This window comes from Rhinoderma darwinii, chromosome 3 (assembly GCF_050947455.1).
Source record: "Rhinoderma darwinii isolate aRhiDar2 chromosome 3, aRhiDar2.hap1, whole genome shotgun sequence".
NCBI classification, from domain to species: Eukaryota; Metazoa; Chordata; class Amphibia; order Anura; family Rhinodermatidae; genus Rhinoderma; species Rhinoderma darwinii.
In genome coordinates, this window is record NC_134689.1 from 250,623,953 (window position 1) to 250,638,757 (window position 14,805).

Below are 14,805 nucleotides of genomic sequence, written 5' to 3' on the forward strand. Positions count from 1 at the left end.
ATTTTTATTTGAAATAATAATTTTCTCCTTCAAACTTTGCTTTCGTCAAAGAATGCTCCATTTGCAGCAATTACAGCATTGCAGACCTTTGGCATTCTAGCTTTTAATTTGCTGAGGTAATCAGGAGAAATTTCCCCCCATGCTTCCAGAAGCCCCTCCCACAAGTTGGATTGGCTTGATGGGCACTTCTTGCGTACCATACGGTCAAGCTGATCCCACAACAGCTCTATGGGGTTGAGATCTGGTGACTGCGCTGGCCACTCCATTACAGATAGAATACCAGCTGCCTACTTCTTCCCTTGCATAATTTGGAGGTGTGCTTTGGGTCATTGTCCTGTTGTAGGATGAAATTGGCTCCAATCAAGCGCTGTCCACAGGGTATGGCATGGCGTTGCAAAATGGAGTGATAGCCTTCCTTTTTCAAAATCCCTTTTACCTTATACAAATCTCCCACTTTACCAGTACCAAAGCAACTCCAGACCATCACATTACCTCCACCATGCTTGACAGATGGCGTCAGGCACTCTTCCAGCATCTTTTCAGTTGTTCTGCGTCTGACAAATGTTCTTATGTGGGATGCAAACACCTCAAACTTCGATTCGTCTGTCCATAACACTTTTTTCCCAATCTTCCTCTGTCCAATGTCTGTGTGCTTTTGCCCATATTAATCTTTTCCTTTTATTAGCCAGTCTCAGATATGGCTTTTTCTTTGCCACTCTGCCCTGAAGGCTAGCATTCCGGAGTCGCCTCTTCACTGTAGATGTTGACACTGGCGTTTTGCGGGTACCATTTAATGAAGCTGCCAGTTGAGGACCTGTGAGGCGTCTATTTCTTAAACTAGAGACTCTAATGTACTTGTCTTGTTGCTCAGTTTTGCAGAGGGGCCTCCCACTTCTCTTTCTACTCTGGTTAGAGCCTGTTTGTACTGTCCTCTGAAGGGAGTAGTACACACCGTTGTAGGAAATCTTCAGTTTCTTGGCAATTTCTCGCATGGAATAGCCTTAATTTCTAAGAACAAGAATAGACTGTCAAGTTTAGCATGAAAGCTCTCTTTTTCTAGCCATTTGGAGAGTTTAATCGAATCCACAAATGTAATGCTCCAGATTCTCAACTAGCTCAAAGGAAGGTCAGTTTTATAGCTCCTCTAAACAGCAAAACTGTTTACAGCGGTGCTAACATAATTGCACAAGGGTTTTCAAGTGTTTTCTAATCATCCATTAGCCTTCTAACACAGTTAGCAAACACAATGTACCATTAGAACACTGAAGTGATGGTTGCTGGAAATGGGCCTCTATACACCTATGTAGATATTGCATTAAAAACCAGACGTTTGCAGCTAGAATAGTCATTTACCACATTAACAATGTATAGAGTGTATTTCTGATCAATTTAATGTTATCTTCATTGAAAAAAACTGTGCTTTTCTTTCAAAAATAAGGAAATTTCCTAGTGACCCTAAACTTTTGAACGGTAGTGTATGTCGGTAGTTTGTCTTTTTGTGGGCATTGCAGGATGCAATAGTAATAAGCAATGTAGTATGCAGTTGGTAATGTATAGCACTAACTGGACATTGTGTCATTTGTTTGCATGGTATAAAGTTAATAGGTGCTGAATGGCTCACTGTCAGCAAGTGTTCAATATTTATCCTGTCACTAGGGTACTATATTTTGATATACTGTACTTATATGAATATTGGCTTTACCAGCAAGGATTAAAAAATAAAAAAATCTTTCTCTCCAAACAACTTTGGAGGGATGCCCGTTTTGAGCATAGATGGCAATGTGGCTAGCATTCATATGGAGAAATGGTTGCAACGACTTTTAATGGGGGCTTTATTATGAAGGTGCTGAATCGGGCTGGAAAGTGTGTGTGTGCTTTCGTGTGTCCATTGGCGTATCCGTCTGTGTGCATGAATGTTGTTTGCCTCTGTGAACCCTCCCCCCTTGACAAAGGTCTGCATACACCCCATGGTCTTTAATTTTCAAGTGGATTGATCATTGGTTGTAGTGGGCAATATGATTATGCACCAAACCAAAAATGAGTAATGTTGAAACTATTCGCTACAAACCTTAACCCTTACAGTTGTTATTATTAAAAATCTTATGGTATATAATAGCCTTTGCTACCAAGGCTTTCTCCCTGGAGATTACATAGAGATAAACACAATCTATAGAGGGGTCACCCAAGGCTGACACGACCCTCACTCAGTATGCCCTCCCTGTAAACCCACCATCTGCCACATGATTCCTGAGCTTTGGACATATTTGTAAGTTAATTGTCTTGCGTGTTTTCTGCTTGCTCTATAATTTCTAGATAAATGGATTATTGAGGGATTTTTTTCTAATTACCAGAATTTTGTCTGACCTTACAGCTGCTACTTTATTGAAAGGAACCATTTTATGAATACCACAAAAAAACTAAATATTATAAAAACTAAAACTTTTGTTTACTAGGTTTTCAATTATTTTTTTGCAGTCTCAATTTTAAATGTAATAATCTACAACATAAATATTATGTTGTAGTACAGTACTCGTTTTTGGGTGTTTTTCTTTCAATACCAAGGCCGTCAGTAGTCATAGAGCAAATGGAGGGGGCAGCCAGGTTCTGAACTGCCCAACATCTGCCTAAACATTGTTTCTAGATTCCATTTACCATAGATAAGAGGGTGCCATGGTGTGGAAAAAAAACACTGGATGAGAGACCCCTCCTCTTTGTTCTGCCATAGGTTGCGGTACCATTTTCTTTTCATGATAGTTTCTTATACTTACGTTTTTGTTTTTTTTTGCCTATTATTTTTCCAATAACCTTATCAGGGTGGGACACAGCATCTGGCAATATTGCCTTTAATGGCTTGTATAATTAATAATAACTGTCTCAAACCACAATTCTCCACCAAAGTGTGCTGTCTGCCAGCATGTAAAATATTTTTCCAGTATAACTGACGACTACTGTATATCACAAAGTTCAAGTTGTGGTTTAATACTCACTCAATTCCCAATATCCATGAAATAGAATGGACACATCTTCATAGGGGTAAAGATAAAGGCTCCACCTTCTCTTACATGGTAAAGATTAAGAGGATGACAAGAGGCATCTGCTTACACAGCGTTAAGAGCTAATCTCCAGGCCCTAAGAAAACTCCTGAAGAAAGACAAGGAACAAGAGTAAGATAAACCTCTCTATCCTTTAGCATCATCTCTACTACTTGGATCTTGTGTTTAGTGACACAGCAAGGTATGAGTTGTTCAATACAGTATTCTGCTTAAAACCAGAGACAGGGAATTCAAAAGTCAAAGTGACAGTCTGTTCACACCTTCGGAGCTGAAAGGAGCTTATAACCTGATAAGAGGAGAGTCATCTAAGGAACCATTCTAGAAAGTCAAGGTGAAATGAGTTCACCCACCGGCTCCGTGTTTAGTACCAGCGCAGAAGACAGTCAGTCAGGTAAGAACATATTATTACTTTTCTATAAATACCATTGATTCCTAATTATATACAAATAAGATTTTTATTATTTTTTTTAACCCTGAGGCCTTATTCACACGAACGTGTATTATGTCCGTGCTACGCGCGTGGAAATCAGGCGCGTCGCACAGACTTATTTAAGTCAATGGGGCCGTTCTGACAGGTTGTGATTTTCACCCAGCGTATGTGCGCTGCGTAAAACTCACGACATGTCCTATACTTGCCCGTGTTTTGCGCAGCACGCACCCATTGAAGTCAGTGGGTGCGTGCAAATCGCGCTCGGCACACGGAAGCACTTCCGGGTGCTGCGCGTGATTCGCGCTACAGTAGTAAAAGAAATTAATGAAAACAGAAAAGCACCTCCTGCTTTTATGTTTGTAAACATAAAAACCGAGTGTCATAATGATGCCGGCTGCGCGAAAATCACGCAGCCACGCACCATATACAGATTCCACACTGAACTTTTGCGTGCACAAAACAGACACGTTCGTGTGAATAAGGCCTTAAGCATGATACTTTGATACCTTTAAACCTGAACCACAATAAGCACCTGCCATTAACTTCAAAATTATACAAAATAATTTATTTTTCATGTTTATAGTCTATCACTTATTATCAAGACACTCTAAATAGTGATTTTTGTAAATGTGCCATCTGCATGGAATTTGTGTATTTTTCCCATGCCCTGGTTTTACAACATACAAACAGGTTAATTGGAATTTTGCCCTAACATATGTGTGTACGCCTGACATTAGATTTGGTGCCCTTCTATGGAAAGGAAATGATGTGATATATTTTGCAGCATATGGGAATAACTGACAATATGTGTTATTATAAATAATAATGTATATGGTAATTGAAAAGAAAAAAAATAATCCATAAAATCAGATGTTTCCACTAGTGTTCTTTATAGATTGACATACTGGGTAATATTGTCTTTATTTAGCCCAGGTTCACACCGTGCAGTTTTAGATGCTTGCTTTGTTTTTAGCCAGAACAAGGATCCAAAAAAAGAAAAAGCATAAAGCCAGAATTACACATGCAGTTTTTGGCTCAGTTGGTTTTTCGAGCCAAACACAGGAGTGGACACAAAAGACAGGAGATACATCCATCTTTTCTTTATACCTTTCCTTCCTTTTGGATCCACTTCAGGCTTTGGTTCAAAAAATGAGAAAAAAACTGCATCCAAACTGTGTGAGTGATTCTGGCCTATGTAATTTATACTTTAAGAACTACTCCTAACTTTGGGTAGAAAAAAATAAAACAGAATTTGACAGTTTTGTTGCAATGTGTTATAATCTGTGTAATCCTAAACAGATTATACCTAAGTCTTGCTTTGATAATTAGGTTTTTAATTTTATGTGAAATATTTAGGAAACTTTTTTTCTGTATTACGTATAAAAACATTTGCTTGATTATTTTTAAAAAAAATGCTACTAATATTTCTCAGTGTGCAAATTACAATGATAAACTTGATTAATAAAAAGTGTCTCTGTACAATGAAAGTCCATGACATAGATTCATGTGTTTCTTTTGAAAACTTTGTGTGAAATGTTAACCTCTGTTATATAAAAAAAACAGAAGAGTTCAAAATTGGCCTTTTTTCTTCTAGTTCCTAGTCCTGCACCAGGACCTGCACCTAGCCCAGCACTACTGTGCAGAGTGTGTGGGGACAGCAGCAGTGGAAAGCACTATGGTATCTTTGCTTGCAATGGTTGCAGTGGTTTCTTCAAGAGAAGTGTCCGTCGAAAACTAATCTACCGGTAAGTTAAAGTTACTGATCATTAAAATGAGTAAAGAGCACCTTATAGTTTCTTCAAGAAAGAATTGTATTTTGAGAGTAGTCAGTGATCGTCACGTGGTTTAAACAGGTACATAGCTAAGGGAGATTTTCGGGGCCCCCAGGTGCCAAATAGCCACTTTGCTTTGGCCAGGATATTTACATACAGGCTCCGAGTGAAGGAAAGCCTGGCTACTGTTCTGGTTTAAAAATAAAAAAGGAAATTACTGGTAACCTACTGGTACATTTCAGAGTGAGGATCTAGTGGAGTGGGGATCTCTGTCAGCCACCATCAAAGGCAGTTTCCCTGTTGGATTCTAACCAAAACCAGTAAAAATGCCTTCTTACTGGTCTGAATTATACTGGGACCTGTCTTGTCATGACAAGAGCTATTATCTGTAGCGGGTCTCACATACTCTCTAAGGCCTTGTTCACACGGCGTGTATTTGACGTGATTTTTACACATTTTCCATGCTGGAAAACGTGTCAAAAACATATGCTTTAAAGAGGCTCTGTCACCAGATTTTCAAACCCCTATCTCCTATTGCAGCAGATCGGCGCTGCAATGTAGATAACAGTAACATTTTTTTTTTTTTAAATGAGCATTTTTGGCCTAGTTATGACCATTTTTATATTTATGCAAATGAGCCTTTCTTATGTACAACTGGGCGTGTTTAAAGTTATGGCCAAGTGGGCGTGTATTGTGTTCGTTACATCTGGGCGTGTTTACTTGTTTTACTAGCTGGGCGTTGTGAATAGAAGTGTATGATGCTGACGAATCAGCATCATCCACTTCTCTTCGTTACCACCCAGCTTCTGGCAGTGCACAGACACACAGCGTGTCCTCGCGAGATCACGCTGTGACGTCACTAATTTCCTCCCACAGGAACTTCATCGCGTAGGATGAGCGAGGACACGCTGTGTGTCTGTGAACTGCCAGAAGCTGGTTGGTAACGAAGAGAAGTGGATGATGCTGATTCGTCAGCATCATACACTTCTATTCATAACGCCCAGCTAGTAAAACAAGTAAAAACGCCCAGATGTACACACAAACAATACACGCCCACTTGGACATAACTTTAAACATGCCCAGTTGTACTTAAGAAAGGCTCATTTGCATAAATATAAAAATGGTCATAACTTGGCCAAAAATGCTCGTTTTAAAAAAACAAAAAACCTTACTGTTATCTACATTGCAGCGCCGATCTGCTGCAATAGTAGATAGGGGTTTGAAAATCTGGTGACAGAGCCTCTTTAAGCTTTCCATTGACATCAATGGGAAAGCGCACAGTTAGTGCATACATCAAGTTTTATTACGCGCACGTGTTTAAAAAAACGCATTGTCTAAAATAAGCGTCGGGTCAATTCTTTGCTGCGTAAAACGCGCTGAATACATGCCGAAATGCGCATAATTCCCATAGTCAATGGGAGTCCTAATTACGCGCCCAAAAAAACCACACCGAAATCGCGTAAAAACGCTAGAATTTTTGGCACGTTTACGTGCCGTTTTTTGAGTGCCGTTTGAACAAGGCCCATGGCACTTGCTGCATAGCCATATCGTCCATACGCACTAAGTAACTAGCTATGACTGCAGTTTGAGCACTGAAAGGGCATGGGAAAAATCTCCAGCGGCTATAAAAGGGTGCATTCACATGTGGCGTATGTGCCTCGTACAATGAATGCCCAAAGGAAAAATATTCCACAACTTGGACAGATTCTTCTAGTTCTTGCATTTTGTAATATTTTTCCTATAGGCTTGTACTGTAAAGTTTTCTGCAGCGTATATTTACGCTGCGAAAATACAAGGCAACTATGTCACGTGTGACTGCATCCTAAGGGTATGTTCACACGTAGCGGGTACGCCTCGAAAAACGACCCTGAAAAAATGGAAGCAGAACGCCTACAAACATCTGCCCATTGATTTCAATGGGAAATGCGGCGTTCTATTCCGACGGGGCATTTTTTTACGCCTCATTTTTAAAAAACGGCGCGTAAAAAGACGCAAGTGAAAAAGAAGTGCATGTCACTTCTTGAGCAGTTTTTGGAGCCGTTTTTCATTGATAGAAAAACAGCTCCAAAAACGTCCGTTAAAAACACGAGTGGCTTAAAAAAACGTCTGAAAATCAGGAGCTGTTTTCCTTTGAAAACTGTTTCGTATTTTCAGACGTTTTTGATTTTGCATGTGCACATGTCCTAACTCTACTTTGCTCTGTACATTAGATTTATTTGGCTTTAGGGATGTTGGGAAATTTTAAATTGTGTCCATGTTTCTTCACAGGTTAAAGGACTACGCTATTTTATAGGTTACTTTCCTGTTATTAAAATTAGGTGGTAAATAAAGTAAAATCATTTAGTAATGACTAATATAGGGGGGGGTAGGACAGGACACAAAGTTTAGAGGGATTGGATACATGTGCTTTGAAGATACAGTACGGGTATCTATATGGACATACGGTCATAGGGGGAGCCCTCTAGTTGGTATACCCCTCTATTAGCCAAAGCAAGGAGCAGTTCTTGCTCTGGAGGACTCGACGCAAGCCTGTTGTAGATCAGCACCATGTAATGCTACTTTTTTTCCATGGCGACAACAGCTGTTTCCTGGAGGCTTTAGCTGACAAAAATAGGGGCAATCAGCTGGTCTACCGGGCTGACTTTCCTTTAGGAAAGGGGTTGTCCGGTTTTTGGTTGTTTTGTTCAATAATGAAAAGGACTAATACAGGACACTTATGTTAATAAATGATATTCTGTCCAATAAAACTAAACGGTTAAATTAATTAGTAGAAACAATTTCATATACGAAAATGAAAAATCCAAATGTCAGATGTCCCCGCACAGGCTAGCATTGGGAGTGCATTAGCTCCATTTTGGTTATTGAGAACTGACAATACTGCTGCAGCTGTCAGATGGATGGACCTTTTATTTCCCTGGGACATACATATGACATTTATCTTCTTTTGTTCCTGTCTAAACTTTTGCTAATCTGTCTTTATCTGATAATTACATCCATTAGCCTTCTTTAACAAGTTCTTTAAAAAATATTTGTGGACAGTATTTTAACAATGCTCTGTATCATGCCAGACTTCCCGTATGTATGGCAGCTTTAGCTATTAACCGCTTTGAAGTTCTAAATGAAAGGAAATCTGCACGTTGTGAGATTGATATATACTTACGTTTTTCTATCTGCTAAAACCTTATATAGCGCAGTATTAATAACACATATCCTACTAAAACCTAATGGGTGACTGGCATCTTTTTTTTCTGCTTTCTGGTGTGTTACAGATGTCAGGCTGGAACAGGAATGTGCCCAGTGGATAAGGCACACAGAAATCAGTGCCAAGCTTGCAGGCTGAAGAAATGTCTACAAACAGGCATGAATAAAGATGGTAAGTTCTCTTGTTGCTATATATTTATTGGTTAGTAAAGAGCTATTACAGACTATTTGTTACTGTTCTCGCTGCCTGCTCTTCTATCACCTTGTGACTATTCTATTGATCTTTTAATTGTAGCAGTCCAGAATGAGCGTCAGCCTCGCAGCACAGCTCAGATCCACTTAGACAGTATTGACCTGGACACAGAGAGCCGGTCCGAACACTTAGCTACAACTCGAGAGCCTCCCACACCATATCCACAAGGAAACAACTTACGGACCCCTGTTCCAAATGCAGCATCAGGGACTCTAAGTCCACCCCACAATCACAGATTTATGGCCAGCCTGATGACAGCAGAAACATGTGCGAAACTTGAACCAGAGGAAGGTAAGATTGTGAAAATTCAATATTAATAGGAATGGGATTTGGGTGCGAATAGAAAATTAAATAAAAAAAGTTTATAATTGACTAATGTACTGTACATATATATGTCTGGAACTCACCAAGATTTGCTGGAGTGGATGATGAGGACTGCAGACCCAGCGTGCTACCAATATATCATGCAGATTTATCACCGTGTGAGTGGCATAAGAAGCTGATAGCTGAAAGAAAAGCCATAGAACCTTAATAAGGCCAGGCTCTCAGACAGTTTTGATGCAGTTTTTCTTTTGTTTGTTTTTTTTTGTAAAAAAAACACAGGAGTGTACACAAAAGAAAGGAGATACATCAGTCTTTTCTTTAAAGGGAACCGGTCACCAGCATTTCACCTATTGAGCTTTACTTATCCCTCACTGGCCGCTGCTATGAAAAGTTCATTGCCGTTATCCCCTCTCCTAAACTCCTCCTCCGACTGTAAATAACGGTCTGCAAACATTTTGCGCCTTTTATCGTAATAATCCGGTGTCCCTTTGTGCGCACACACCAGAAGAGGACATCGGTGCACAAGCGTGGGATTTTGTGTGCTGGGGGAAGGCGAGGAGCTGTCAATCAAAAGTAGAGAGGCGGAGTAAACGCGGAAAGATTTGAGGAATGAAGATTTGACTCTCTTATGCTCATTAGCATACGGTGTGGGAACACTAAAAAACTGAATACTAAAGCTACACAAGCGACTAAGAAGACAATTATAGGTTATATAGAAATGATTTTTCACCCACTACCACCTGGTATTCCTGGTTTAATAGGTGAAATGCTGGTGACCGGTTCCCTTTAAAGCCAGAGTGGATACAAAAGAGGAGACATATCAATATTTCCTTTATACTTTTCCTTCTTTTTAGATCCACTCCTGTATTTGGCTCAAAAAAATGACAACAAAAACTGCATATGTGATTTCAGCCAAACCGTTCTATGTGAACTGATCGAGCGTTATTAATCTCTTTATCTGTAGGACAGGTTATTAATGACCAGATTCACTGTATGTATAAGATAATAAGCTATCATGAACCGCTTGATAGTCCCAGAGCATGCCAGCTTATTGCTGATTCTTTCTTCTAGCCGATGAGAACATTGATGTTACAAGTAATGAGCCTGAACGTGCACCTAGTGACCTTCAGATGTCCGCATTCATCACATCCAGTCCAGAGGGGGTATATGAAACATCTGCTCGGCTTCTCTTTATGGCAGTGAAATGGGCCAAGAACCTCCCAGTCTTCTCTAACCTTCCATTCAGGGATCAGGTAAGTCACAAGTTCACTTACAACAGCCATTGTCACATTACATTGAAAGCACAATCAATATAAAAGAATATTCTGCTGAATAAATAATGTTAATAAAACATATGAGTGTACGGAAAGTAAGATTTTGTAGGAAATATAATGTATTTTACCATAATAGGCATTTTAAAAAAGCAACATACATATATTTTTACTATTAATCGCAATAAAAATATATTTCCATGTGATAGCAGTCTAGAAAAAAATATGAAGTACTCTGTGGTTCAAAGTCAAAGGAGGGAGTTGGTAATATTGATGATTGTATTTTATCTTTCAGTGAGTGAGATGATTTGATGACAAAACTCTGAGAGCAGTAACATGGTAGAGAAATACGCTCATACTCTATTCTCTATCCATTCTACCTTCTCATTGTCTTCTCAGAACAGCAGGAGTGGGTATATTATATGACAGCGAGGCTAGCTGGCAATGGAAGAAGTAGTTGCCATGCCCCCTGCTGATCACATTTAGCTCCGTACCACAATAAATAGATGCACTCTGGAAAGATAAAGTGTACATTAGATTTCCTTGGTTTGCAGTACAACCCTCAACATTTAAAGGATTAAAGTTGGCGGAAAATATCTTTTTATCTTATTTCTGCAGGTAATTCTCCTAGAGGAAGCATGGAGCGAGCTTTTTTTGTTGTGTGCTATCCAATGGTCAATGCCCTTAGAGAACTGTCCTCTGTTGTCTGTGCCTGACCTCCCTTCCAATGTCCATGGGAAACCGGTCTCTTCCAGTGTGGACATTCGAATCCTTCAAGAGACAATCAGCCGATTTAAGTCACTCTGTGTTGACCCGACAGAATTTGCTTGTATGAAGGCAGTACTTCTCTTTAAGCCAGGTGAGTGTTTTCTTTTTGACCTAGATATGGAATTCTCAAAAATGTTTGAAAATAAGGAGATCTATTATAACACCTCAAGTGGATCTGTCTAGTTGTTTTAACATATTGGAAAGTGCTCAGTCTCTCACTCGCGCTGACTTCCTATGCATAGTGCATCAGATGAAAAAACACTAGTAGCATCGTGAAGTTCACACAAATTTCTATCTAGCCCTCATTTAAAGCATTACGAGCCTAGACAATACAAATAATGAACCTATATCTAGACACATTGTAAAACTAATGCTCGTTTAAGGGGCTGTCCCATATCATATTCATTGTATAGATCATAAAAAATAAAAAATGTTTGCCATTTACATGCTGTTTGATAAACAAATCGATCCAATAAAGCATTGACATTTACTTACAGTATGTTGCCACCTGGTGTTCAAAGTGTATAGCAACGTGTTTGTCCACCAAATTAGCTGACTGCTGGTGGACATGCATGCCCAGTCACTCTCCCCACAGCCATTTATCCTCATAGTTATCCTCATAGTGATCCTCTGCTCACTGCAGAGCAGCCAATAGAAATGACTTTCTTCCCTGCTTGTCAGGGAAGGAGCGGAGCCTCTGCAGTAGCATGGCAGTATAGTAGAGGAGACTTCTCAGCTTGTTAGGACTGTAAAACTCTGCAGCTGATATGATGGTTTATTTCCTTATATTTTCATTGGTTTGCATACTGTGAATTTCACACAGTATATATTTCCACTACTCTTGATCCCATGTTACCTATGCATGTAAAGTAAGAAGGGAATAAATTGTCAGTTGTCATAGGGGGAAAGTGACTGATTCTGCTCACAACCTGCCCCCAGGAGCACAAATTAGGAGTGGCATTAAGAAGGGGGGCACAGGAAAGATAAGATGAGAGAGATATTTTTATATGCTACAAACACTGCAACACTTGAAACCAGCTATTAACAGCATTGGACTTTTGATGAAAATGGGATTACCCCTTTAAGGTGTTAGCCCAATCCGGATTTTAGCAACAAGCAGAATTTGCTAAATTACTACATTTGCACAGTTTTGACATTGCCTACTTCCCCCTTTCATGCCAAATGGCGACTATATGAGGGCCCCTTCGGCAGCTTTCTAATGTCTTTCTTTGGAATATATGGTATGTCTTTCTTCATCAAGTTCTTTTGGAACAATTATTCTTATATTCCTATATTTTATATTTATTTGCAAATTTTAAACAAAACCTTAAATGATATTTAAAAGGAGTACTCTATATTTATGTAAACCATTCTCAATGTAAAATTCTAACAAAGACTATATAACGCGTTTAAAACATGACATATTTTGGGCTATTTGAGCAATTTGAGCTTTTATTATGTAGACTTAGAGAACACTTTTCATTTATTTTTTTGCTTTATTTTAGAAACAAGAGGCTTAAAAGACCCTGAACAAGTAGAAAACCTGCAAGATCAATCTCAGATGATGTTGGCTCAACACACAAGAAATCATTATCCCACCCAGCCTGTTAGGTAATTAAAGAAAATATAAATTACACAAGTTTATAACCCTCGGCTAGTGACCGCCATTCAATGTAATCGGACATCACAAATCGGCTTCTTATACTTTAAGAATATTTTATATACAGTTACATATGTTATAATACCGCCAGCTAATGTAAACTCAGTTTTATGACCTGAATTTTCTCTCAACTTAGGCCACGTTCACATCTGCGCTATTGTGTCAGGTGAAATCACGGACATCGCAACGGAACCCATTGAAGTCAATGGGTTCCGTCGGCGGAGTCCGTTGTGCAACTGAACCGTTCCTTCCGTTATTCCCTTGTTCTGCTCCTCTGACGGAACAGAACGGAACACACCAATGCAGGTGTAAACTTATCCTAATTTCGTTTCTTGCAAATGGATCGGCAACATTTTTACAAATATTGTATCATTCTCTTAAGCATCTGGAGACATCAGACTACTAATTTTTTTCTTCTCTGTCAGGTTTGGAAAACTACTTCTCCTTTCTCCATCTCTCCGATTTATTTCCTCTGAACACATTGAGCTTCTCTTTTTCCATCGCACTATTGGGAACACCCCTATGGAAAAACTCTTGTGTGACATGTTTAAGAATTAAACATTTGATGGAGAATACAGGGCTGCCAACATAGTATTAAGCTGCAAGGGCACTACTGCTTGATCATTGCTGGACAAGAGAGGTGCAAGAAGAATGACCTGAGTGTTAATGGTATTTGAGCAGGGTACAGCAAGGCAAGGTTTTGACCTCTCTGTATTACAATATTACCTGCATCCAGCCAGAGGCCATTTAGAAGAAAAGCTCAGTGCACGCTCCATCATATGTTAGATGACATAACACTTCCTGTGCCACATTAAAAAAGAAGAATGTAAGTAGTCACTATGTATGACAGCTAAGTGATACTGCTGTCACGTTTCTTAAACCATATTCTGAAGTGACACAGTGACGGTTTTGACTCCAGGGAAAAAATTGCTATTAGTACATAGGGCTGAGTTAGTAATATGTGCTTGACTATTCAAACCGTTTCCATACGTGTCTTATCTTGATTTTCATGTACTTTATTATGCTGTTAGACTTGAATTTGTGTATTTATGTTGTTTTACAGCTTGAATGAAATAAAAATAAATATTTAACAAGTTAATCCTTGCTATGTGCCAAACAGGTCATATACTTTAAATGGGTTGTCTGGTTCAAAAACGCCATTTTCTCGATAGTTAAATTGGGGGACACAGACAGTGGGTATATGCTGCTGCCACTAGGAGGCTTGACACTAAGAATTCTAAATTGTGGCTCCCCTTACAGGATATACCCTGCCTACAGACACTGAGCTATTCAGTCAAAGCGTAGAGTCTTTACCATTTTTTATGTTCTCCGCGTGTGTACAGCACTGTGTAAGCACAGCACCTGCGGTCAGATGGACTCCGCCCACTGGCTGCTACTTATTTCAGGTTCTGCAAGCCCTTAATGCTTAATAGGTTCCATTTCCGGCCGACGGCGCGATCTTTAACTAACTATAGGCGGCACCGTTCCGGCAGTGTGTGTATAACTAAGTGTGAGGGCGGGCCCTCCGCTCATCCAATAGCGCTCCAGCGGCTTTTGACTATCCCCCTCATGGGGAATCAGCCTCTATCCTCCAATTGGCTAAAAATAACCACATGACCACTGGCGGTCAATTGCTTCCTTTGCATTTAGTATAGAACATACACTCCAGGAAACGGTAGGACCGGCCCTAGGCCTCTATCTCTCTACATGTGCCCTAGCGCTTAGTCCTTGAGCATTTTGTAGTCACTGTAGGAGTACTTTACCTAGCAGACCTAGGTAACTTGGTAGCCATTACCCCCTTATCTAAGGGAGTAATTGCCTTGCAGTGCAGTACCTGACTGCACTCTTTGGCCATCTCACCCCTTTATCTTTTAGGACAGCGTGGGGTGACCCCTCTACTGCAATGTCTGGCCCTAGGAGAGTCTTCTCGCCAGACAACCATCACAGCCTATTATACCTGCTCTAAATGCAGCACTAAATTTTCCTGTGGTTCAGCCTACCTCCCTGTGATGCATGCCGGCCTTCTGGCCAAGCATCTGTGGCTCATGCACCTCCGCCACCAGCAGCGTTGCC

General features: G+C 39.9%; 1 protein-coding gene across 1 annotated transcript; it reads left to right on the plus strand.

Moving 5' to 3' along the window:
* The first annotated feature begins 2,596 nt into the window (after positions 1-2,596).
* NR2E3 (nuclear receptor subfamily 2 group E member 3) lies at positions 2,597-13,762 on the plus strand. The gene is made up of 8 exons (XM_075855150.1): positions 2,597-3,444; positions 5,078-5,228; positions 8,525-8,628; positions 8,752-9,000; positions 10,105-10,286; positions 10,923-11,163; positions 12,578-12,683; positions 13,158-13,762. Exons 1-8 carry the CDS (start codon positions 3,390-3,392, stop codon positions 13,288-13,290), a joined length of 1,221 nt encoding a protein of 406 aa, XP_075711265.1. The 5' UTR covers positions 2,597-3,389; the 3' UTR covers positions 13,291-13,762.
* The last annotated feature ends 1,043 nt before the right edge of the window (positions 13,763-14,805 follow it).